At 37.2% G+C, this 27,235-nt stretch overlaps 1 protein-coding gene across 1 annotated transcript in view; it reads right to left on the reverse strand.

Annotated features, from left to right (window-relative positions):
* Window positions 1-505: 505 nt before the first annotated feature.
* LOC114132164 (homeobox protein caupolican-like) overlaps window positions 506-27,235 on the reverse strand; it is a 61,911-nt gene continuing 35,181 nt past the window's right edge. The window contains 7 exon segments of the mRNA XM_027997585.2: window positions 506-1,218; window positions 3,970-4,077; window positions 4,211-4,723; window positions 5,236-5,569; window positions 7,909-8,252; window positions 9,810-9,922; window positions 19,471-19,794. Of these exon segments, the coding sequence (XP_027853386.2) occupies window positions 3,996-4,077; window positions 4,211-4,723; window positions 5,236-5,569; window positions 7,909-8,252; window positions 9,810-9,922; window positions 19,471-19,794 (1,710 nt within the window). The 3' untranslated portion in view covers window positions 506-1,218; window positions 3,970-3,995.

Raw genomic sequence — 27,235 nt, forward strand, 5'->3', positions numbered from 1 at the left:
GGTTACACGACGCGGTTATAATATCAGAAAAACAAAAAATCAAAACTTTCGAATCACAACATCAAAATCGAGTAATCATACATAACAAGACCGCGTATTATCACCTACTCTCAAAATATAAGTTCATAGGAAACATCCCGTTCTATAGTACATAATATGTTATAACTGTTTATTTTTTTTTCACTATTACAGGTCAACAGAGTCAATACATTCTCCATTTCTCCGTACCCACTCAACGCAAAAGCTGGTAAGACAGTGTACGCGAAGACGAGAAAATAAAACCGAGACCGCGAGATGGTAAATTATTTGTGAAACGGTGTCAGACGACCGAGTCGTGTTCATTTACACACACATACACTTAGGTATATAATATAAAAGTATTTAGGTACAATATGGTATACACGAACAATGCATTTTTCAGAGAGAAAATTAATCGATTTCTATTTCGTTTTTTTTTTTTTTGGTTTTTGTACACTGTAAATCATAATAATTATAATAATAATAATAATATTATATATTGTATATATATTTATAAAAAAAAAAAAACTAATTAAATAAACAACGAAAATCCATAACTATAATAATAGACATATTATATACTTTTATTCTTATCCCCAAATTGCACTCAAAATCGATTTTTTAAAATATAAATTCATATTTACAAATTATTTATAATAGATAACATAATTTTCTTTCGATACATAAATGCGTGTAGAGCAATCCAACTTATTCACATCCCATAATATACATTATAATAATAATATTGTATTTTATGGTGCGCACGAGGGGCTAATATAATATATTATTCTGAGAACACAAACATAGATAATTTTTTTAACAATATACAATTTCGATATTATAATATGTATAGGTAAAAATAATAATAATAATAATAATAATGATAATATAATAATAATAATAATAATAATAATAATGATAATATAATAATAATAATAATAATAATAATAGTATATGTTAGCTTTTACAAATCTACAGAAGAATGTTAGAACGGTTAAAAATATTTCATAATTCCCGCGCGGAGTCGCTTAATATAGTTATATGTATAATGCAGTAAGACGATCGGCGGTGGCAACGGCGACCAGCACAATAATATATACGTAAACATGTGTATAGAGTAGTCGAAGAATTCCCGTGTAGGCGACCGCTAACGATAGACTCGCGGAGCAGCAGTGTCCGGAGGTTCAGTCGTCCAGAAAACTAAAAAAATGCAAAAAATACAATTAATCATCTGTAGACTTTAAACAACACCGTATACAGGCAAAAAAATAATATTATCTTAAACATCATAATATTGCGGCGGGGCGAACGCGATAATAAATCCTAAGACTCCATCTGCGCCCACCCTTCCCTCAACACTCGAGGGCCAGCAATAAAATAATATCATTTCTTTACACATCTCTAGCCATATCGCAATGGGCAAGTCATAAATTCTACACTCATAATGGTAAGTGCGTCTCGGCGTGGGGCGTTTTGAGTTTTCAGGTGACGCATTAATAATGGAGCTCGCGAAAACATCACCGCCGTGACCGGTAGTCATGGGCAGCGGCAAACAATAATACACTATACACCGTAAAATACGTTGCGTGTTAGGTCGTTTTATTGTCGATGTGTACAGTCGCAGTGCACGTGATCGTATATAGGTATCTCCTATATGTAATAAAATATCGTACTCGCGTTCGTAAAGTATATTTCAATAAAAATAATAATAATGTGTGCGATGAGAAACGGACGCATCTGCGTTTCGACTCTCGGAAATATAGCGAAAAGCAGTGGATAAAAAATCAAAAAGAAATCGTGCTAGCGAGTGGTGGCTTCGTTTTGCAGCGAGCTGACGCCGAGCGGTTTTTTTCTCGTTCCGCAAAACTTTCGGTCCGCCAAGATAGTTTTAACAGCTGAGCAACTCGAGCCAAATTCGCACGGGCCCTTCGCGACGACTCTGCACAGCCGTGGCGACGGACGAATAAAAAAAAACGGTCTAATACGATGACTACGCGTTATAATTGGCCGACGAGACGGTACGAAAACGAATAGAAAATTATTATTACATCGAGACGCGTCGAGAATTTTGTATTCCCGGCCAACTCGTACACGTATGCACTTATTATTACGTTTATTACGTCACGCAAATGACACGACGATGGGGGACAACCCATATGGCGTAGGTCAACTGGAACATTTGTTCTTGGACCCGATGTCATCACCGAGAAGTCAAAACGTAAAAACTTGCCCGCGGCGAGAGACTAAAAAACGATCTATTATTCGTACACGTCAACATTTAAAGAAAATCGAAGATCGATATCAATGATATGGATAACAAGTGAAAACCCCGCAACGATCTATTCGATTTTTATAACGACATACAATAACGTCGAGTAAAACAAATACACACTATGATGTAATAATACGTACAATATACTATTATATTGCGTATATAGAACGTAGTATGATATATGACGCTATAGGACTTGCGGGCGAACGCACTTATTGAACTCCTCAAAAAAGAAAAACCATTTTACCACAAAAAAAAAACTTAGGATCGGCCCTATAATGTGTAACACTCCACGATCAAACTATATATAATGTATTTCTACCCGCCGTAATTTATTGTGTTGCGAACGCAGACGAAATTTCGTGACACGGAAACGCGATATCATACGATTACGCGCTTACGGCGGAATTATACTGCAGCGAGAATATATCGTATAGAAACGCCGACGATACGTATTTAGCGGCATAATATATAATATACGCAACAATAATGATATAGCGCAGCAGGGTGCGTAATAGCCAATGGGCATGCCCACAACTGTCGTAATACGCGCACGGAAATACCTGAACATCGACGGGGCGTGAGGTAATCGAGTAGACGCCTTATGTCTCGAGTGTATATATTATATGTATATATTAACGGTGTGTGTGCATTTAAATGCGTTTATAATATGCAGTCTGACGCGCGCGCGCGTATATAATGCATGAACGTACGAGTAGTATATGGGTACATCTCTCTCTCTATCTCTCAGCTGTGTATATAATATGTACGTATATAAGTAAACACAGACGGAAACGCAGACGGAGGTAACCCATTCACCGATCTTAATCTCTGCTCATCTGTCAGTGTCAACACTTGCAGTGGCAGCAGCAGCAGCAGCAGCATTCGATACCGGCACTACTCTGTACTCGCCGGAATCCCCCTCAAGCCCGCCCCTCACTCTCTCGGTCCAACAGTTTTTATCTTTTACGGGTACCTATATATATACACACACACACAGAGACTTCTCCATCGCCATCACTCGCTCAACCCCTCCCACTTCTCTTCGCCGTCGCCGCCGCGATCTCTAGCGCTTGTTCTATATACCTATATTATAATATTATACACCGTTTCTGTCCACAGATTATAATAGCACGGCAATATTATAGGTATATATTATTGTAGAGAGAGAGATACGCACGCGATATAATATATCATCCGAATAGATATCATACGCCGAGCAGGTGCTCGTAAACAATATAGGTGTATACAAGGCAATAAACCGAGATCCATTTAGTCCTGTTTTATGTTTTAGAACAGTATACCCGCTCATGTAGTACTCTTGTACGAATGTATGAAATTACGCGAACCTACAGATAACTCTTTTGTTTTCAAAGGCGATTTGTAATGTGTTAATGTTTATTTTATTTTTTTTTTTTTTGACAACCCGTGTTCTGAAAACGTCGATGTACAAAATATATCGAATTTGGTGAATACTGGTAGAATATGGCGAAAAATTCGGTATCGTTGAATAATGGATTTTCAACATACACAATGCACATATCTTATTATATTGCTAACATCAAGAACGCGCGCGCATTGATACGCCCCCGCATCGGTCGCAAATCATTTATAAATCGTTATTCGCATTTTTTTTTTCGCTTTCCACCGCATAAGTATACATTTCGCCGTCAACGTACCCGAAAATGACAACCGGCGGCGTAATTTACACGGGTGACACGAAACCGTTCATCTGTCTGTGCTGCTGTTGTTGATGTTGTTGCTGGTGCGGCGGCTGTTGTGAAGGCCTGTAAAACGTACGAGCACGATTAAAATATTGGCTTTTGACTCTCGATAAGCCGATCACTGAATACGACGAGCTGACGATGACTTATATTTTGTATTTTAAGTATATAATATTATTATGTTTCGGACACTCACGTCTTGTAAAACGGTTTGAACGCCGTGCTCGCGTCGTTGGGCACAACCGCCATCTGATGGTTGTTGTTGTTAGTGTTCGTGTTGTTATTGTTGTTGTGTTGGTTGAGCGCGACGTGCTGTTGATGATACTGCTGTTGCTGCTGCTGTTGCACTTCTTGGGCCGATCTGACCACGTCGTGCTGCTGCTGTTGCTGTTGCTGGAGCGGCGGCACGTGTTGCCGGTGGTGATAGTTGTTGTGCTGCTGTTGCTGCTGGTGCTGGTGCTGGTGCTGCTGCTGATGATGGTACCCGTTGTAAGCGCCCTGATGGCCGCCAAACTGCTGTTGTTGTTGCTGCTGCTGCTGCTGCTGTTGACCGGAAGAGGCGGACAGCGGTAACTTCATGTTGGGCGGGGTCTGCGGTGGCGTGTCGGTCTGCACGTCCGGATATCCGGCCATTTGCTGGGCCGACGACGACGACGAATTACTGTTGCCGCCATTGTAACCACTGCCGTAAAACCCGTTGGCGCCGTACCTGTGTACAGAAAACGGTCAGAGTAGTAAAAAAAATATCAATTTTGGTATACATATAATCATTATTATAATATATACTCTATGAGTATACGGTTTCGGAATCACGTCGTCTGCCGCGCAGACCGTTCGTCGTAATTATTTTTTATCGTACTTTCGTATAAAATGTAATAAAACCACTGCACAAGACATATATACGGTATATTATTATGTATATGTAATGTGTCTCCTACAGTGACAGATGAGATGTGTAAAACACTCGTAGTGGGTGACGGAACAGGCCCGTTAAGTACACAACCGAGACACAAATAATGATATACATATACATATATAGGTACGAGCGGTCAAATCACGATAACTCAGACTTCGAGGGGGATATAAACTATACTCGCAGTATACTCTAGTATTTTTCGAGTTTAATGAAATGGAGCCGTTTTTCAACGGACGGGAGAAAAATGTCGAATTTTGAGGAATCATTTTGAGTTATCTATATCGACAACCGTATGTTTCGCTTACCTGGAATACGACGACCCAGACGGGGACAGTGACGAGCTGTTGGGCATTGTGAAACCGGGAGACGCCAGACTAGGGCTGATAACGTTCGGCCACTGGTGACCGGGTGGCGGGGTCTTGGACGCGGCGGTGTCGGCCAGCGACCATATTTTCGGCTTGGTGGGCGGCAACGGTATACCGCAGTCCTGGTGGTGGTCGTCCTGCATGACGTGGTGGTGATGGACCTTCATGTGGTGCATCTGATCGGGGTGGTACAGGTGCTGGAGCATCGGTTTGCGGTCATCGTCGCCGTCCGACATGACTCCTTGGCCGCCCATCATGTGATCCCCGTGGCCATCTGATATTTGGCAAGGAAAAAATAAAACATTATTATATTGCGATCGTATACCGTTCGGTTTGCGAATCCGAGAGAAAGCCGGCAGATCGGGTTCCAGCGTTCGGCCGGCAACTCGATCTCGCCGCGGGGCAGAGTCCGACTGGATGTATGTTAGTGCTGTATAATGCAGTGTATATTATTATAACGTTCGATTTCCAACGGTCATATCGTTCATAATGTAACTCCGCGATAATCTCGCGCCCGAACGACAATATAATATATTATAGGCGTCGAGACGATACGTTTTACGATCGCTCGAAATATAATACACGAGGAGACTGCAGATTATAACCGACTCAACCCGTCTACTTGTTTAATGAATTTGATTTTAGTGATTTTTTTTTTTTATGGGCGTGTGAGAGACGTTTTTACTGTATATAGTTAAATTCGCGTTTTGTCGTGATTCACGGCCTCTACATATACTTGACGTCTTATCACGCACGCCAACCGCAACCCGCGAAAACGACGAGAATCTCATCGCGAGAAAATCCTACGCGAATATCGCGGTCGCATCGTTTATATGTATAGCTGGAATAAGTCAACGGTCGCATAATATTCTAGTCGGAACATACAATATAGGTACGAATAGCGTTGTCATAATAACATAATAATATGCAAAACATATTATACCGCAGTCACCCCGTCCTAAATATATATATATAACACGACGCGTAATGTGTGTGTACGTATTATATGCGTAGTGTAATATGCGTGCGCGCGTAAAGCAAAATCTCGAGGATAAAAAAAAAACACCGTCGACGAGCACAATCGGAGAAAACATAATATACAATATAATATATTATATTGTAATATCGTGTTATCGCGGTCGAAATAATAATAATAATGTAATAGGAATTTTCACGACTCGCGTGTATTGTTTATACTTACTGCGCGCACTCTATTATCTCGCAGACACACGTTTAGAGACGCGTTTACACACACGCACACATATTATTATTATATTATATTATATAGATATTGTGAGTGTGTGTGCGACGTGTGAGCGGCGTGTAATTGCGCGGATATGCAAATTTCGTACACACACACGTATTGTAAATAAACGTTTTGCACAAACGCGCTCACGAATCGACACCGGCCAGCAGCAGCATCCGTTCTGCCGGAGTAGCTGCAGCCGCGGCGGAGCGCATAATATCTCGTATTATAATATAGTCCGATTCACACGGCGACGGCGGCGGCGTACACTATTATTGTACGTACGACTCATGACATCTTTATAGAAATATATATATATATAAGTATATAAAATAATAACACACTGTGAGTATACCGTACACGAGAAGAAACCTGGAATAAATTACCTTACGCGATCGCGCGCTCGCGTGTGTGTGTGTGTGTGAAGTGTATTTATTTTTTCAACACGCGGTCTCTGGGTGTGAAACGGATCGCGCCGCGACGGTCGTGACCGGGAGATGGCCGAGATAAAGGCGAAAGCCCTACCGTTTCGAGTGTGTGCGACGCACAATATATATACACTCTACGCTCGCGTACATATTACACGACAATGAATAAAATACGTATAATATTATTATATATACGTACACACCGTGCGTATACGAGAGGGCTGTATTTATGTACGAACGGGCACGTCCCGGAGGCGACAATGATTCATCCGTCCGGGCCGGCGAGAGTAAATGGCTCTCCGGAGTTCCCGCGAGAGACGAACGCGTCGCCACGGTTTTTATACAAACGGCGAAGCGATATCATAATATGGAATATTATTACAGTGTATATATATACACACACACTCGTATAATTGTTATATTATACCACGTAGTCCCCTCGCAAAAGCCCGCATTTTATTATGCGATTGTCGTATATAGTGTATGGAAAAAAAAAATAAAAATACTTTTCGTTAATAGCTCCGAAATGGTAATAATGTGCCTCTTCGACTACTCTCGCACCCCATCTCTCCTCACACGCATTAACCGTTTAGGGTGCCCGATCGTATATAAAAGCTCTTAGATAATTTTCGACGAATAAACGCGTTTATACTGTAGGGTCCGCACTCACACAAGTGCGTAATATTCCACAAGTGTCATCCTCGTCCGAGGATATACGCGAGGGGACGTTCGCCGCCAATTACGTAAAAGCGCGTCACATCGAGTTTTCGCCGCCAACGGTCTGGCGAACGTTCACACGCATAAATAAGAAAACACTAACTTAATAATTTATATATTCGCGAGTTTAAGCTCGAATAACACTGGAAGAATACACACACATAGACATCATACAATATGGGTGGATAGCGTATATGATGAGTATACATAAATGGTACCTACCTTTTCTGACGTCCTTGTTGCAGTGTTTCTCGTCGCCCATCAGCATGTCGTCCTTGTCCTTGTCCTCGCACTCGGACGACCCGGCGTCGTCGTCGTCGTCGTCGTCCGTCTTGTTCTTGGGCTCCCACGTCATCTTGTTCTCCTTCTTCAGCCGTCTCCGGGCGTTGGCGAACCACGTGCTCACCTGCGTGAGCGTCATCTTGGTGATGATGGCCAGCATGATCTTTTCGCCCTTGGTCGGGTACGGGTTCTTCTTGTGCTCGTTGAGCCACGACTTGAGCGTAGCCGTCGATTCCCGGGTGGCGTTCTTTCGCCTGGCCGCCAAGTCGTATCCTGCGCTGTACCTGCGGAATACACAGAAACGGACGTCCGGTCAGACACGTGATGACGTAAAACGCAGCGAATATAATACAAGAGTTATGATATTGTAATATGCGAACCGAGAGGACGCGCCGTCATCCGGTCGAACCGCGACGGCGGCGGTTGAGGGGACGTGGATCGCGCGCGCATAGAAGATTTATGATCAATACCGGTTAGATTTATGCATCTATACGCGCTTGACCCCGCACTGGTACGTATACGCGGGCTCGCTTGTGTGTGTGAGTATATGAGTGCGTATGGGTACGACGCGTAATTTATGCTCGTCGACGACGACTGCGACCACGACGGGCGCATATATATATGATATTCGTCTGTGCACACACGCGCGAGCGCTTTTATTATTATTATTGTCTCTCTGTCTCTGCCTCCGTGTGCCGTCGTCTTTTTGAATAAAAAAATAAATTATTTTTTCGTGCGCCTCCCCGCCCCCGCCCTTTCTCGAACTACGCACCCGGTCCGGCGAGTATCCCGCCGGGTTGTCACAACATGTCATCCGCGCCAGTGTATTATATCATATTATAATAATAAAATAATATTTTGAATAATAATAACGCAAGTCTGCCGCCTAATTTGTATAATCTCGCCCGACAGAGACACGGCGCCGCTCACTTCGAGAAAAAAAAGAAAAATACAGAGTGTGAGACGCATAATAGACTGCAGTGACACTCATGCAGTGAGAGAACCGTCGAGGGGCGCAGAGGAGACCTGTACGGGAGAGCAAAAGTCCATTAAGTCTTCGCGCCGGCAGTCAATGACTGAAGCTCGCTACGCACGTTCATATACGGATATACAACAAAAGCTCTAGGGATTATTATCGTCAAATATATATGTATAGAACGATAACAGTATATAGAGATCAGGGCGGGGGAGAATATCAGAGATTTTCGGTAAACACAACCCGTAGGTTATAGATATATACATCTACAGCATGTGTGTACAACCTGAGGATTTTTACGATGTAAAAGCAAATAGCTAACCTCCGTTACTGACGACTATAATATTATACATATTAGTATATGATACACAAACAATAAAAACGCAAAAACGGGTAAACGGAATAGAAATAATAATAATAATAGTAAAAAATCAATGCCCTTTGAGTTAAGTCGAGAATTCCGCGGCATCACCGATCGTGTTTTCTCTCTATATATGGCCTCGGCATAACCGGTGCGTGACGGCGGTGGCGCCGAGTAATCGATATTATCGCCGACCGGCCATTTTGTCTTGGGTAGTATAGTATAGTAATAGTAGTATTAGTACTATAACTAGTAACTAGTAACTATACTATAATATAACTCTATATACGTACACGTAATACATAATAAAAGTATCATTATAGTGCCGTTGCGTTTTATTACGCTCACATTATTATCGCCATGCAGAATACCATCGCATGATCTACTCGTACGCTTCGACATTGATATTAGTCGACGGCAACGGGGAACGGTTTGAAACGAATTTAATTTCGAGCGCTTAAAGGGGTGCATATAGTGAAATACGAAATTAAAAACACTGCTCACCCATAAGCGGCCAGAGTGGAGTCGTAATGATAGTAGCCGGTAGACGGTTGCAGACTGGCGCTGGACCACATGTCCGACGATCCCGTGGAATCTTTCAATCCGTACGGGTTGCTCTGAAAAAATAAAAAATAAAAATCAATAAAGCGAATAAAAAAAAAGTTGAATGTATGAGCAATTTTTCTTTTTGCCCGGAACAATATATATATATATATATATATATTAAATTTATAATACGACGACGACGACTATAAGTACGAAACGTGCGCGCAAGTTTTTTCAAACACGCGGACACGACAATCAGGTTAGGTCGAGTCTATAAATCGACGATTCTGTGTATAAGGCGGCTTATAATAATGTATATGAAACTGGTCGAGAGGTAATCCCCCCGTTTGTGTATATACACAATTTGCCCAGGAGGTCCGGCCCATCAACGTCATAAGGTTGCTGCGTGCTGCAGTGTCCTTATATTATTATTATTATTATTATTATTGTTGTTGTTGTTATATTGTCGTCTATATGTCAGAACGAGCCGAGCATGTGACTGTGTGACAAGCGGCGGTGGCGTTTCAAGAGATCCGGCGATCAATCTATTGAAAATGTACCTACGTCGTGTTATGTATTATGCCGGAGCAAAGTCGAAACTTTATTTCGGTCGTGGTCTACGAGAATCGATCTATAATACAATAAAAAACCAGCGGTAACGTATTATAGTCGAGTAGACGCTCGATGCTTTACGGATTCAAAATTGAAATAAAAAACAGGTTATTCGTAGATCAAAATTAGTTTGTAATTTTTTATTTAATAGAATGATGTATAATTGTATAATATGCTAAACCGCAGAAAACGTTTTCACGAATTCAGAACAGGTTTCGCCTCCTACTTCGTCCGATAATAATAATATATTGATTATACCTATTATATTAATGTATTATACGTACAGGCTGTGGCTCACAAGTTTATTTGTTTTACGATCGTTTATTTTTTTTAATTGATACGCATCGATAACGATTTATATGCGTATCTATAGATATAGAGATGCATGATCTAATTGTTTTTACCTTATTTATTTTATACAAACGTACATCTAATAAATAATAATGATCAATCACAGATTGGTTATAGTCTCCGGTTTTTTTATACAGGTATATATTATTATGGTTTTATGCGCCACGTACGTCGTCGAAGTCGAAATGATAAAAAATAAATATATTATACTATTATATTATTGTACACTCGATTAATAATATATTACGGCAAAGCTGTTAAAATATTAGTTGAACATTTTATTTTTTATTATACAGATAGATCACCGTCGATACGATATAAACGTGCGTTTAATAGTCGATACACACATATACATATCATACCGATGTATATTGTTGAGTTTGATGTAACTTGATACACGGTCGTAAAGTGAATGATCTCGGAAAACGATTTCACGCCACACATATAAATCGACAAACTCGCAGACTAATAACGACATTATACGAATACTTGCCACTCGTATCGATTAATAATACTGCTGCGCTGTGGTGTTCGGGTGTATTGTCTTATTGAGTATTATATACGGTCGCACAGGCAAACCTACTCTCGATTTTTTTATTCCCTTCCTACTTATGTATAAGATTGACAATCGCGTTTAACGAATTCTTGCTAAACGTTTTTTCGTTTCTCCGATCGTATCATGATGGAAAGTATGCGGCTACTTATGTATATAAATCATTGGTTAACGTCGTACAATTATATAAAAACATAACATATATAGCTGCCAGAATATTAGACAATTATCATTTCTACAATTGCGTCACTCAAAAGCGTGGGTATAAGTCGTCGTATAATATACATTTTAGTATTTTCAACTTGAAAGTGATAAATTCTGTGCGGACTCCATAAGAAATTTTACATCTTTTATACGTCACTCGAACATTGGCAACGATATAAGTACAAAATAATCTATAGATCGGATGAATATTTGATTGAAAACAACACAGCGACGACCAATGCTATCGTCTAAAGCTTTTCGCGAGTGTACACGATAATGCTGTACGCATATTATACATATTATATATTAATATAATAAATATATATATTATATACAGATATACGAGCAATTGAGTTCAGTCACGTAGTCAATAATAATATTTCGCGATTTTTTTTTCCATCGACCGACCGCGCAGTATTATATTAAATATTATATATATATATGTATTAATATAATACAATCGCGTTTGGAATTTAATCGAAGGGAAGCTCGCGTATTACGTACAACACACACACGCGCGCGTATTCTCGGATGAAGACGCACAACACGGCGTGTGTATACATATTATATTATATATTATTATATACAGTGTTTAATGAAGTAATACGATTTTAATAACCGGTTTAACGGGCGGGTGTATACCGTGGTATATAGACGATGACAAGGAGAGGGTGTGCGCGAGTGTGTGGGAGTGTGCAAATATTTGGTCTGGCAGCAGCAGCAGCAGCAGCAGAAGCAGCAGCTGGGTCAGGCGTGGTGAAGCTTATTCCTATCGTGCGCCGGGGTTAAGTGTTAGATACGGCTCCCCGGGGATCGGCGGCGGCGACGACGGCGGGGCGCGTTAAGAAGCCACCCTGTGGGATATACGCTTTTAATATTAAATATATATAGTGCCGCGATGTGCAGCACCCTCGGAGGAATTTCACGGCTTCCCGGTTTTAGCTGCGCGCGTATATATTATTATTAGATGTATATAAGGGCATATAATGTATAATGTCGGAGGGGGATGACGACCCGTCGGCGACGAGCCCCGCGCGCGTGTATAATATATTGAAATTTATATCGACGTCAACGATATGTATACAGTCATAATAAGTAGGTACGTATAGTTATTATATAATATAACGTTTATTTTTATAGTCTTGCGGCGTGATGTACCATTTCGTTCGTACATAGCTGACCGTCGTCCGACAGTGCATACGATGGTATAATATACAATTGATCCGACCGAAATACACAATACACACATTTTAGTTCATATTTTGTGGGCTGGCCAGTGCTTTTTAGGTTATAACTACAGCCGATGCTGTACTGCAAAAAACAATTTGTTGATTTTTTATTTTTTAAGTAAAATATATTTTGTCTACCATCACTTATCGTGTATTATTATAACATGATATCGGTAGATGAGTAAATTGCATATACTCCTATGTACACGGTTTGTTTTTTTATAGATAAAAAAATTTTAATTGTTTTCTACGAAATTAGTTGCGTATCGTGTATACAATTTTATATTCAAGTTTATTCGTTAACCATGAGTTTTGAGACAAATTATACTTTACCGATGTCCACGACGAATAACAAAAACATACTATCTAATCAGTGCGACATAACAGTTTGTGATGGAAAACTTAACAGCGTAAGTACTATTTTATAAAAGATCATTTGAAAATATTCATATTTATTATCGGTGTCCTGAGTTCACTATATCTGATGTAATGTCGGACAATAAAATGAGAAAATATTTTACAATCATAAAACCCATGTACTTATAGATGTAAGAAGTTTCATAATACGCTATACTTTTATGTTATTAATAACAGACAATAATATTTTTAAACTCTAGGGTGTTTTGGACTTCAACATTTAACTTTCATTTAAAATGAAAAATTCATTTAAAAATTAGACTGAATATAATTTATTTTAGAAATATTTAGGTCTATTTATGTTACAAACTCTAAATGATAGTAGAAAGTAACATTCAAAGAACCAATTATTTATTCTAAAAGATTGTAATGTCCCTTTCGCTAGATCAAAACAGTTAAACAGTATCTATATAATATATATTGCTACGGTTACTATTAACAAATTCGCACTACTTTTATATAATACCTGGATGTGAATAGTTATAATAAGCCATTCTTTCTAAATTACTAAATGATACTAGTATTGTTGAAATAAAGAAATATGGTATTCACATCGCTTCAAAAGCTACTGTCAACTGTACTGATTATTGTAGATATACACAGTTATATAGTTTATTCATCAGAAATTATAATGGGTAGGTACTTCAGTAGGTATTAACGATTGTTTTACTGTATAACGAAAAACTATGTTCAATACATGACATAGGAACCGACGACGTTACGCATCGTTGTCGCGTTAAAACACGAAAAGAACAAAAAAAAAATATATATCGAAACAAGGTTTATCTTACAGAAACATCGCGTCGTTTATGAGTGGTGGTGGCCGGAAATCCGGTGGGAAATTATGTCCGCCCGTTCCCATAAATATGGAATTTATCCGGGAGAAGTTTTTTTTTTATTTTATCTACAACAAATCTAGTCCTGCCGATTTTTACCGAACGTACGCCGTCGTATTCGGATAAACAGTAAGCTCAGTCTGCTAAACGCACGCCTGCAGCACTTTCATCAACTCAAAATATAACAATTTATATATATATATCATATTGTATATACGATGAAAGCTCGGTCGGATGTCCAACACCGCGCGCCACTATAAAAGAGACCCGTCGCGAGAGCCAAACACGGTTTAGCTTTATCCAAGTCGTTATTTTTCGACGTGCGCATACCCCTTTTTCAACCCCATCTCTGCGTGTCCCCCAAGAGCTCTGACGTCGGATTTTGCTCATACATACCTACTTTATATCCTCACACACACACATACACACTACATACCTATGTATACGTATATAGTGTGTATAGAGAGAGACATTCTGAAAGCGTTCTCACGTCCTTCACTATAAATTTCGACGTTATATATATAATATATATGCATGTATGTATCGAGAAACGCTTTGAATTTATGCGCAGTGGTGGGCTTTTAACGTTACCGCCACCGCCGCCGGGGAAATCGCTACACGAATTTATACACACACACAAATATATATATATATCGGTGTACGATATGGTGTTTGGGAAATCGCACCTGTTTGTCGGTGGAGTGGTTTATCGCGTGGTGTTAATGGTCCCGCGCGTTTGTCCCGTGGGGTGATCAATCGCCGAGAGATTGGAAAATGTAAGCGGAAATAAAAACTATTTCCAAACAGCGCCTCCAAAATCTACTTTTACGCTTAAAAAAAAATTTAAAGCCTATACATACATATAGTATAATATATACGTATTGAATCAATGTAGGTACATATAATATGTATTATATCATAAAAGCACTGAGCGATTTGTATCATAAGACGCCGCAGTGCTCATATTATACTCCTCGGTCCTTTTTAAGTATTAGTACATAGGTATTAGGTATAATAAATAAATGGTCGCTTTTCCTTTTTTTATTTATAAAATATATATCATGTATAGATGCCATACATATTAACTATTAAATTGCGTGATTTCAGACGAGGGTGCGTGAACGACATTGAAACACGGCAACGAAATAAAAAATGGTGTGGTACACAAAGTAATATATTACACACAAGTTATATATTTTCCACTAAAAAATATTTTACATATAAACACACGAATATTGAATAATATGAAAATAAAAATATCAAATAATATGTGCCGAAAATAAAGTGAATTTAATAACGATTAATATAATATTATTATACATAATACAGTGCTATAACGACTCGAACGATGCATCTTATTTAAACGAACTCGTGTCTGCCGTCACACGCTACATAATACATCGATCATAGACTGTAATAATAATTAACATAATTAGGAGTAAGTATAACAAAACGGTATACGATTGTTCTATAAATCATTATTGCAGTATATATCTTCGACTCAAACGATATACGTCGACGGCGCATGGAATAATATTAGCGATCCTAATAATAAGCCGCACACGATTGTACACGCACGGTATGGCATAAAGTATATACAGTACAATTATACATCTGATGTATGTATGACATGGAACGAGTTTCGCGACGTATACCTACTGCTATAATATACCAATATATATGAACCGCGTGTATAGATATTATACCTACTTCGTAAATGGAAATTCGTTTTGCGCGACGTGTTTAGACTGTTTAGAGCATAAAAAAAAATCTTTCCAGACAACTATATTATCTCTCGTACATATAATATACTCTACAACTATTAAATAGCGGCAGTATTACGCATCGTAGCCATTGCAGGCCGTACATAAAAATATGATGGCGAAGAAACTTTCCGCGAGTAATCACGCCGCTCACTCCGCAGACGCCGCTACGTCTATTGTTTGTTTTTTTTTCTGTCTCTCTCTCTACCTCTGTTTTACCACCACTTTTTCATTACTGTTATTATTGTTATCATTATTTTTGCACTCGTCTACAATTAGCGTCGGTTGTAAAACAAGAAATAATATACCAACATTTAATACGATATTATTATGTAAAACACGGCCGCCACAATGGTCGACGTCGTCGCCGCCGCGCATGAGTTATGGCGGTGGACGTAAGTAGAGACGCGAAGGGTTTAAACAGGGGGGATGGGCGGCCGGTGAGGGTGTGTCGGGATATGACGGGGGGAGGGGGAGGCACACCATTAAAGTCGACAACAGGTCAATACGTTGTGAGAACTCGTATTACGGCTTGCTATGTGTGTGCGTGTGTGCGTGCGTACACGATTGTCCCGTGTTGGAAGAAACGAGAAGAAGAAGAAGAAGAGTATAATATATATATATATTGTGGCGCCAAACTTAGTCTGAACAATGTTACGCTATGTATGTGTGTGTGTGTGTGTGTGCGTGCGTATAAATGTATTTTTCCCGCTTTCAAATTCTCTCTCCGCGCCATCGGCGAGTAATACCTTTTATTCCTTCAGGATCGTGCCGGACGGTCAGTGCGTGGTGCAGCGCACAGTGTATAAAAATATAAATCCCTTCTACGGCCGAGTGTAAATCCGTGGCCGAATACGTGACTGGAAATCGTGACAAAGGGCGTGAGGTCGTGTGTGTGTGTGTGTGTGTGTGCGCGCGCGCTGTGGTGTATATATTGTATATAATATGTATACCGCATATTTCCGGAAGACTCACCTACTCAAAAGCTCTGCACCCGATCAACTTGAAAGGTCAATTCCATTTTTCCCCTCATCATATAATTTATAGGCGTTTTTCGCGGATACGGTCCTATGGCAGTCGTATATAATATGAGGGTGCGAAATACGCGCTGTACATATTATACTCTAGTTATTGCGAGCACATAAGTGCTCACTATACCTTTATATATATTATATTATTGCGTTATTGTTGACCGACGTGACGTATTGAATACCAGACCGCAAAAGCAATAATAGGTATAATAAATACATAAGACCTTTGGGAGACGTAGAACATTTTCAATTATAAAAGCTTTATATCAATAACCTTATAATATTATCAATCGACAAATATTCTACGGTAGTAAAAAAACAATTTATATTAATTGTTGTTTAATTCATTGTATTATAATTATTGCCTATTCTATATATTTAAATATAAATATCGAACAAGAAATTACGTTTACCCTACAGGGGGCAATGCCACTACAATTACTAAAGTTTTGTCCTTCAAAGAAAAAAAACTAGTCTTAAAGTTGAAGTAACCTAATTTAATTCCGTATAATTTTACTGATATACTTTAATAATAAATAATTCCTACATACTCCGAGACGAATTTACTTTTCAATAAATGATTTAAAAACATTCAATAACAATTTCCTACCTTGCATAGATAATTAGGGCTCGGCGTGTAAGTTACACAAAATATCCGTCGCGTCATCGTGCACACAACGGCGGTTAAGTGTATTATTATTTTCGACGTCATCGCACGCGTATAGACACGGTAGCGCATACAATAATAATACGTGTCAGTGGGATAACGTATCAATCAACTGCATACGAGCGCACGTTATATACACACCCATTACCATCTCACACACTCTCTCTCTCTCTCTTTCCCACCCATTCCCTCACATTATGTGTGTGTGTATATAAACTCATTGATATAAAAGATGCTCGTGTTTATATTCATCAATCCACCCCTCGTATATATACGGTTATTTTTCACGCGGCGGCGGCGGCGTTTACTACCCTCTTTATACTCGATCGGGTATATATATAAAGCCATAAGCTTCTCTCTTTATTTATTTTTTCGCTCCCCCAAAAAGGCTCTCTCAGTGCTGCCGCCGTCAATTTTCCGCTCGTTAATGAAGCCTCCGCCCAGGCAGTTGCGGTTCTCTCGTGCGCGCACACACACACGTTTGCGTGCGCGAACGAGTAGGGTGTATATAGGGTAGTATTGTAGAAGTGGTGTATACATATACATACTGCGCGTATACAAAGAGAGAGGCGCACAGCACAACAGTTCGCGAAATCACCGCCACCGCACTCTCCTCCGCCCGTCGATAAATCACGTCCCACGCCGATTTCTACCCCCTGTAGTAAAGGAGACGGCGGTAGATGGGCGTCATCCCTCTCTACGGTTAACCGGAGGCTGTGGCGGTAGCGGATTGATTTATGAACGTTGCACTTCGCGCGCGCCAAAGCTTCTCTCGCCGCCGCCGTCGGAGTTTATATATACACGCGGCCCAATCATATATATATATATAATATAGTGGTAGACCTTTGAGCGTGTAAAGGCTTTTTATTTCTGAACGCACCCCAAATAATCGAATATAATTGATACTGGATTATATGGGCGACTTGACTTATGGGCCCGCGTTAAAAGGGCCATTAAAGAAAAAAAAGATACTGTAGAAAAAACTGAGATCCATTGCGTGAAATCACCGAACAATGACGTGTCTCTACAACGCGGAGCATAACCACGACAAATTCGAAGCACGTGAAATCTAATTTATATTAACTTAACAACGACACAGCATGTATACGCGATAGATTGCTGATATTATATCATTAGTATATTCGATTGAAATATGTGCAGCAAAATATTATATTCTTTCAAAAAATAACTTATAACAACGCCTATATATGCTCGTCTAAATTATTATTTTTAAAACGGTGATGATGTACAATTTCTATGCGTTGATCAGTGGCACTTATGAGGTGGGGGAGAAGAAATAAAAAATTACAACCTGTCCCCCTAATGTTTTCTTCGATGAAAATGTACTCCTACAAATTCCACTATCTTCGGAAATATTATTTAATTTTGGTAAAATTATAATAAGCACAAATCCATCCGAAAAAATCGTATGTTCGTTACTATATGGCATTGATTGAGTAAACGATAAATCGAGAGATGTGATGAAAAAGTCCATAACACAATACAAAAGAAACGTATGAAATTAAATTTATTCTCTCATTATATGCTCTCCTGAAAAAAGTTTAGAAAGGATGTCAAATGATCTGCAGTTTCTTTTTGGTATACTACGCGCTCGCACGACACTGCAGTTAATCCTATAGTTGACGATCATGATTGCTTTTACAATCATCAATGTTGGTACTCGTACCTACCATTTGGTATTATTGCCACTTTATTTTGTTATACGTCTGTCCCGTTTAATATACCTTTAGACTTACAATGTTCCCAGTAAGTACCGACATTTTATGAAAATAGATTAATTGTTATATCGCATGCAAAATATTTATGTAAAAAAGGCTCAGTGCCTCAGTCCGTAAAAAATGCATAAAATCGAATAAAATCTATACCTATAATATTATGTTTTTAATGAAAATCGCCAATTTCGGACATATCATATTATATAGTGGAAGAACTCACCAAATGCGGATAGAACGATGACGTGTCGATGCTCGGATATGGGTTCTGATCGGTGGACGGGTACGGCGCGTACACAGCCGTTGTGGCCGGAGTGCTACGGTGAGTGGCGTAATGTGGTGGCAACGACGCGGCCGCGGCTAAGTGGCACGAGCACACGGCCACGGCGGACTCGGAACCTGCGGTGCGGTCGCCCGCCCCGGCGCCGACGGTGCCGGCGGTACAGCACGTGCCGCATCCGGCAGCGCCCATAACGTCGGGCGATAAACCGCCACCCCCGCCACCGGCGGCCAACGGCGGTGATACAGACTCTGCCGTCATCGCGCTCTGTGAAAACAAAAACAAAGATAATATATTATTAAAATTCCGTACACAAAAAAATAAAAAAATCCTAGTATTAGTCATGTTATTATGACCGCCACTCGTCAGATATTTAGTTACTTACACCTATTATAATATTATCAATTTAAAAATAAATAGGTAACTATATAATGTATAATCATAAAAAGAACTTATTATAATAGAATTACTCGTATTATTAAAAAAATCAAAGTTCATCTCTATTGTGAGGTTTATTTATTCTGCGAATCGTATATTTTTTCCTTACACATTATCAGACTCACTTATTTTTCGAAGTAATTTAATAATTTTTGCTAAATTTTTCTAGTTTAAATGTAGTACCTATTGGTATAACAGTACCACATTATATTTATTAATTAGGTATATATTATATTTCATTATGACATGCACTAGCACTATTTATGCGTAACAGCAGAATGCAAATTTAAATGAACCGAAATGTATATGTATACATTCGGTAGTCGCCGTTTCGGAGATATAACTAAAGAAAGAAATCATGAGACAAAGGAAAGAAATGATTTAGAGAGCGGGGCAGAAAAATAGCGATCAGTTTTAAAGAGTATAGAATCTATCGAGACGTATCATTGCATACATATAAGTAAATTCTATACTAATAAACTATGAGAAAGAGAAAACAGCAACAGTGGAAGTATATAATATATAGACTATATATAGACTATATAGTATAAATATAGTCTTAAAAGAATTATGGCTCTACACAAATGACTATAGTATAGACTCAAACGAAAAAAATTAACAACTTAAAATGTTTAGATATTATAGTTAAGACCCGCGCGTGTATGTAGTAGGTAATACCAATTTTACCTATATACACTAAACTTACAATTGTTATATTATTCAATGAAAACAGTACAAAATGAAACGTCGAGAGAAATATATCGAAATACCTTTACGCACGGTTAATGCTTTATTTAGATATTATATAGCTTATGGGGAATCTGAATTACGAAATACTCGCACTCGCGAGTTGACGAGGGGGAGGTAAAAGTTGATTACGAGTTATGACAGCTGCAGGTTTTAATCAAGAACCTCGGGGTAAAACGAATGAAGGCATAATATATAAACGTATTATTAAATATATAAACATATTATACGTGACGATTGATTTAAATAATTCGTCAGAGAAAAAAGCGCAACTGCTGCAGATAATAATAACGTAGGTAACGAGTCGGTATTGTTGTCGCAAAAACGAGTTCGTGTACACCTCTATATACGCATAACAGCTAAACTGCTGCAGATTAGGTATATACCTCTATACTGTCAGCAAGCTGTCAAACAAAACCATCGTAATTCGTAAAACACACAAACACACACACACATACATATATAAATATTTTTGCGCGTTATATAATATTTGTACAGACGTATTATATAGTGTGTACCTACGTTTAGTGCGGCCCGTCGTTTTCACGCAAATCGTACGCGAGCAAAGGAAATTGATACGTTTCGTAACTTTAAACGCCGTCGTCACCTCGGTTTAGGTGTGCGCACGCATAGTATTACGACGGGCGGACAGTCCCGTCTGCGGGCGGCGGGCGTCTGTCGTCGTATAATTATTTTAATTGGCCATTCGATACCAGAGAGTCCGAGTGGACGTGTTTGGACAGTGGCGAGTATAGACCGGTTGTGAGGTGTGAACCCGAAAGCGCTTCGTCGGGTTTTCAAGAAAGGTATATGTATATGTGCGTACTTACGTATATTAATATATATATTATATTATCTATATCTCGTCGTCGACACCAACTCGACCGCAAAAACCAATAGACCGGAATGACCGGGCGGGCAGCGGTAGACAATAATGAAAATATAACAATATATTGTGTGTGTAGTATACAATGATGTAAAAAATAAACGCACACACCTATGGCTATATATTATAAGCATAGATATACACCCGACGACTATACGGGCCGCCATAATTTTTTTTATTTAATTTAATATATAAATTATGCGTCCGTAATATATATAATATTATAGTTTACTTCGACGCGGAACAAACGCGATGCGACACGTCGGTTCGACGGAAACCGTCGCGGGCTGCAGGTGTCGGTGCCCGTGTTTTTTGAAACCTTTACACGATTATGCGCGCGCATTAATATAATAATATTATAATTTACTGTTATTATTTAATAATATACCTATATTGTTGTCGCACGCGAAATATTATCGGTTAACGATTCACTTCAAACACGCACGCCGATAGAAGAATATATTATAATAGTACCCATCTAGTATACGACCTGCTATTATTAGGTATAATGTTTGTACGCATATCATAGATACCTATTGATAATCAGGATTTAAATTTCGTCTCTATGCTCGCACACCTTGTGCCCAATTATTATCGTGAACGCTTACACGTCGAGAATCGATTGGCCCGGTCTGTTATAATGATATAATATACCTATTATACTTATATAAATCATTAAAAAAAATGGGTAATATCACCCGGCAAATGATTTTAAGAGTGTTCTACACGGCGTTTTATTTCATTTCTAGCGATATTAAATTATTATCGTAAACGAATAAAATTTTTACATTACACATAATAATCATAATATAATATATTAATATTCACATATCTATATTATAATATATATATAGATAGATACGCATATACGTATACACGCGGACACCCGGCGTCAGGCTTGCCTATGTCCCGGACGTTATATATAACATCGTATATAAACGGGTAGGAGGTCATTGGTGGGGTGTACTAACGTAATAAAATTCTATATAATTTATACACGCAGTAACAATTCATAAATATTTATGAACCCGTTTTCGTGGGCTATATACATGCGTATATATACAACACACCACCACCGTGTGTATACGCGATGCGTTTGATCGTCGTACTGATAACAGCCATTATTACGGTTATATATTATAAATATATATTATACGCATACATAATATACATATAACATAAAATACCCACACGCGTGTATTTTAATATATATATATGTTTTTTTGCACTCTATAATATACACTGCTGCTTGTGCTCTCTGCAGTTATACGTACCTATATAATATATTTATATTATAAATGTGCTAAAATGCGCTTTTGTTAATTAACATTTTCAATAGTATAAGCTACAAATATACATATATACATTAACTATAAAGTGTACTTATGAGACTTATAAGTTGTAATACACACACACACGACATCGTTAAGGTTGTCATGCGTAACGCATTTTAATTGCAACGCGGGCGATAGGCGAATTTCACCAGGTTATCAATCAATTACATTGCGAGTAAGGGAAAACTCGTGTTTTTGGCTATGTATAAATATAGCATAATATAAGGAACATGTGTCATAACTCATAACCTAGGCGTGCAGCAAGAATAGCCATCGCCCTCCCCCACCAGTATCACTCATAATTTCCTTGCACAGTCGCACGAGAGTATAAAATATATAATATGATATTGTTTTTTTCGTGGAATATTTTGAGTTGGTTATTATATATAGAGATGGATAAATAATAGAGAGAGAAAAAAAGTCTCCCGTGTATTTTTTTCCGTCTCTTTCCGAGAGAGCTGTTGACACATTGTTTACATACTTAACGTCCCACACGACATGAACGAAATAATATACGAGCTTATTGTTGGAAAATAATAATATTAAAAAGTAGAAAAAAACGTTGACAAGATTATCGTATATTATATACACATATATATATAAACACACTCGGTGCTGTGACCGTTTTTTACGATTATTTATCGTATTAATATATTATACTTTTTTTCTACTCTCCTGCTACAATATACGCATACGTCTACCCCACCACCCCGATGGCCATCACTGCGGGTCACCACCACCATCCGAAATGATTAATTTGCACCGAAATAATCGTTATACAATACATTATAATAATATTATATATATATACATATTTTATAATGTATCTATTATATCTGAATATTCTGTTCTACCGCAGTGACATATAATAGATAACATTGTGTTTAAATATAATGCAGTCAAGAGTTTTCTAAATAATATAATATAATTTATACATTACATACATAATATTATAGTAATATATAGATTAATATTGAATTGCATGTATGCATATGTTTGCAGTATTTTATATTAAATTGAATATTCGTTGGATGTAAAATGAAAAATATAATCAAAAGGACGTCCCTCTTATTGTATTATATAAGCACGCGAAAAACAATAATAATAATTAAAAGTCGCATATCCTATTGCCACGAAAACAATGAAATAAAAAAAGTAGTATACACCTCGCTTTATATTATAAATATACGTGTAATAAATTGTCGGTAGCCGATCGGTAGACCGTGAAGCTTTGGCTGCTGATTTTTGTACTTAGGTATATATTATATATACCCGCAACTGCACACGTATAATGTATATATATACCTACATTATACACGCACACTGCAAACTTACGGTAGACATTGTGTGTAAAGTAGGAATGCAATTAGTTATAGGTAACTATTATACATTAGACGGTGCTACAGCAGCTCGAATTGCAAGTCACGAGCGACCTCGTCGCATCAAATAGACTCGAGAAAAACGACTCTTTCAATATTGCCGTCTAAACGATGTCGTTGAAGTATTATTATTAAAGTGTAATGTATAATTTATTGTTCTATATGATTTATTATACAAGAAAAAGAAACTAATAATTTTATGTTTATTAAAACGGAAAAACCGGAAAAACATACGGACAATATTATAACCACCACCACGAGTGACCATATATTTTTTATATTATACTTCCTATTTAATAATTATTACAAAGTGATTCACTATTATGTTCACTTTTTATTCTTCAATAACGTACAGTTATTTAATTTTATAGGTACAGAATTTTGGAATTTTAAAATACATATAAATACTGTATATTTTAAAATTATTGATATTATGTTTGTACTGCTTAATGAAAATCTGGTATTCAATTAAGTATATTATATTAAATATCAAAAAATCAAAATTTGAATAAATTAATTATTAAATTAAAAATTGATATTAGCATGCTTGCGGATTGCGGAATCACTCTGTATAGGTATTATATACATGTGTTATGTGTACACACGAGCGGTTCACCGTAATAGCTGGTTTCTATAGTTTTTTCGGGTTTATTATTAATTGCCAAAAAAATTCAAAAAATATACCGAGTAAAATCTAGCAGTTATTGCTCCAGTAAAAAGAAACCCACGATGATTCTAAATTGAGATAATTAGTAATTCCCACGCTAAGAATAAAAATGTTTTAATTAAAAACTATAACTTGTCAGTAACTGGCGTGCGCGTGTGATGTATATACGTGTACCTACTATGTATCTATATGTGCCGACGCATGTTATTTGCGATAATTAAAAAAGATATGTAGCAGTATAATATATATATACGATATATACTATATTACGCGAAAAACAAACCGTAACAAACTGTTACAACAATTTCCCATTAGAACTTCAACCCAGCAGAAAACCGGAAATCATACGAAAATCGTATTTGTCAAAACAATATATAATAATATTATATAATATATATTTTTTACAAAAATTATGTATACATTGTGTATTAATAAACTCAATTTTTGGTATCACAATAACGGACAATTCTGAGATATAGTTAATATTTGAACATGTTATATATTTATACCTACCTACTATATTAGGTATATATATATCGACGCATCTAATAAAACATTGTATAATCGTAAAAAGTTTACAACCATTTGGAATCATGTAAATCTTATTGGCTGTTATGAGGTATTAGTATAATTTCATTGTAGATGTATATATAATACATCTCTATACATTATGAGATTCTTGGAAGTGGAAGCGTGATTTTATAACGTTGCATATCGTTACGATGAGTTCAAAAGATAAGTATAATATATTTCAGCCTTGATGTCTGTTTTTCTTGTCAAAACCATACCATTATATTATACACATATCATTAACGTTCTATACAAGTGATGTATACGTCTGTGTCAATAAACAATAACATTTTATTTTAAACAATATTTTAATGAAATATTTCAAAATACCTATAGAACCTATTTTTTAAATAATCAAAACTTGCTTCATTATCAAAATATAAAAAATCTTAATTCTTATTTTCAAATTAAATACATTAAATATAAACATATATATATATATTTATTTATTTATTTGTTTTATTTTGGTAAATAAATATTTCACCCTATGGCCTATAGTATTATACATAAAAAAAAAAAGTAAAACCACTAAACAAAATTCTTTTGAACGTATAAAATTTACTACGTATAATATATAATATAGTAATTAAAGAAAACACATTTGCGAGTACAACGGCTCTTAAACGAATTCTATGTATCAAGTTAAAAAGTTAATAATATTAACAAATATGTTAATTAATTACTTTTATAAATATCGCTACTATTAATTGAGAAGAAATACGGTTCTTCAGTAACATTTAAATAGGCATAGGTAAATGTATAATCATTAATTTACACTTTATTAGGTAATTGATTTAAAATTATTCACGTTATTGGTAATTTGTTAAAACACAAGTTTTATCAATACGACCTGCATGCATTATAATGTATATACTATATACACTGTACCTACGTGTTTATATTATAGTATATATGCGTAAGTGCGTAATTTAATTTTTGTCATGAGGTACATTATATTTCATATAAACATATAAAACGTCGATTATCACGAATTTTTTATGGACGATTTATTTATACTTGTCATAATAAATTACAGCCGATTTAAATGAGGGTGTAAAACACATACCTATAGTTCAGAGTCGTAAACACGACTTTTAGACCTGCATGTAAGTTGTAACTCACTTTATTTTAATACTATGTACGCGCTGTATACAAACACACACACACACGCATACATTGATATTATAAATGAATTGGGAACACGAATTCCAATTAGAAAACCATAGTCCAAACCGATAACGGCAGACGTTTTATTAACACGTCGCAGTGGCGTTTGCGGTAAACAACAAATGCTCCTAGCCGTGTTGGTATAATATACATAATATTACCTATTAACTACTTGGCACTATATTACATGGTATGTAATAGGTAGTTTAATTAGATGGCGCAGCCTTTGTGTGTAAGAAAACGTTGATAAAAAAAATAAAATAAAATAAAACGAGCAACCATGAAGAGTTTACAAACATTTTATTTTTTAAATTAATAAGGTCATTTTTATGCAGTAGCTGATATTATTATAATGGTATAATAAGTTGGTTTTTTTTTTTATTTTAACAATCGTCGTTATCTGCGTTTGTCTATCGCGACGGTGGCTGTGCCGTTGGCGCCACACATGGAACCAGCGTCAGGACAACCACTGCAGTCTACTTACAGTTGTGCCCAGTACCCATAGTTATATACTGCAGTT

This window comes from Aphis gossypii, chromosome 1, assembly GCF_020184175.1.
Source record: "Aphis gossypii isolate Hap1 chromosome 1, ASM2018417v2, whole genome shotgun sequence".
NCBI classification, from domain to species: Eukaryota; Metazoa; Arthropoda; class Insecta; order Hemiptera; family Aphididae; genus Aphis; species Aphis gossypii.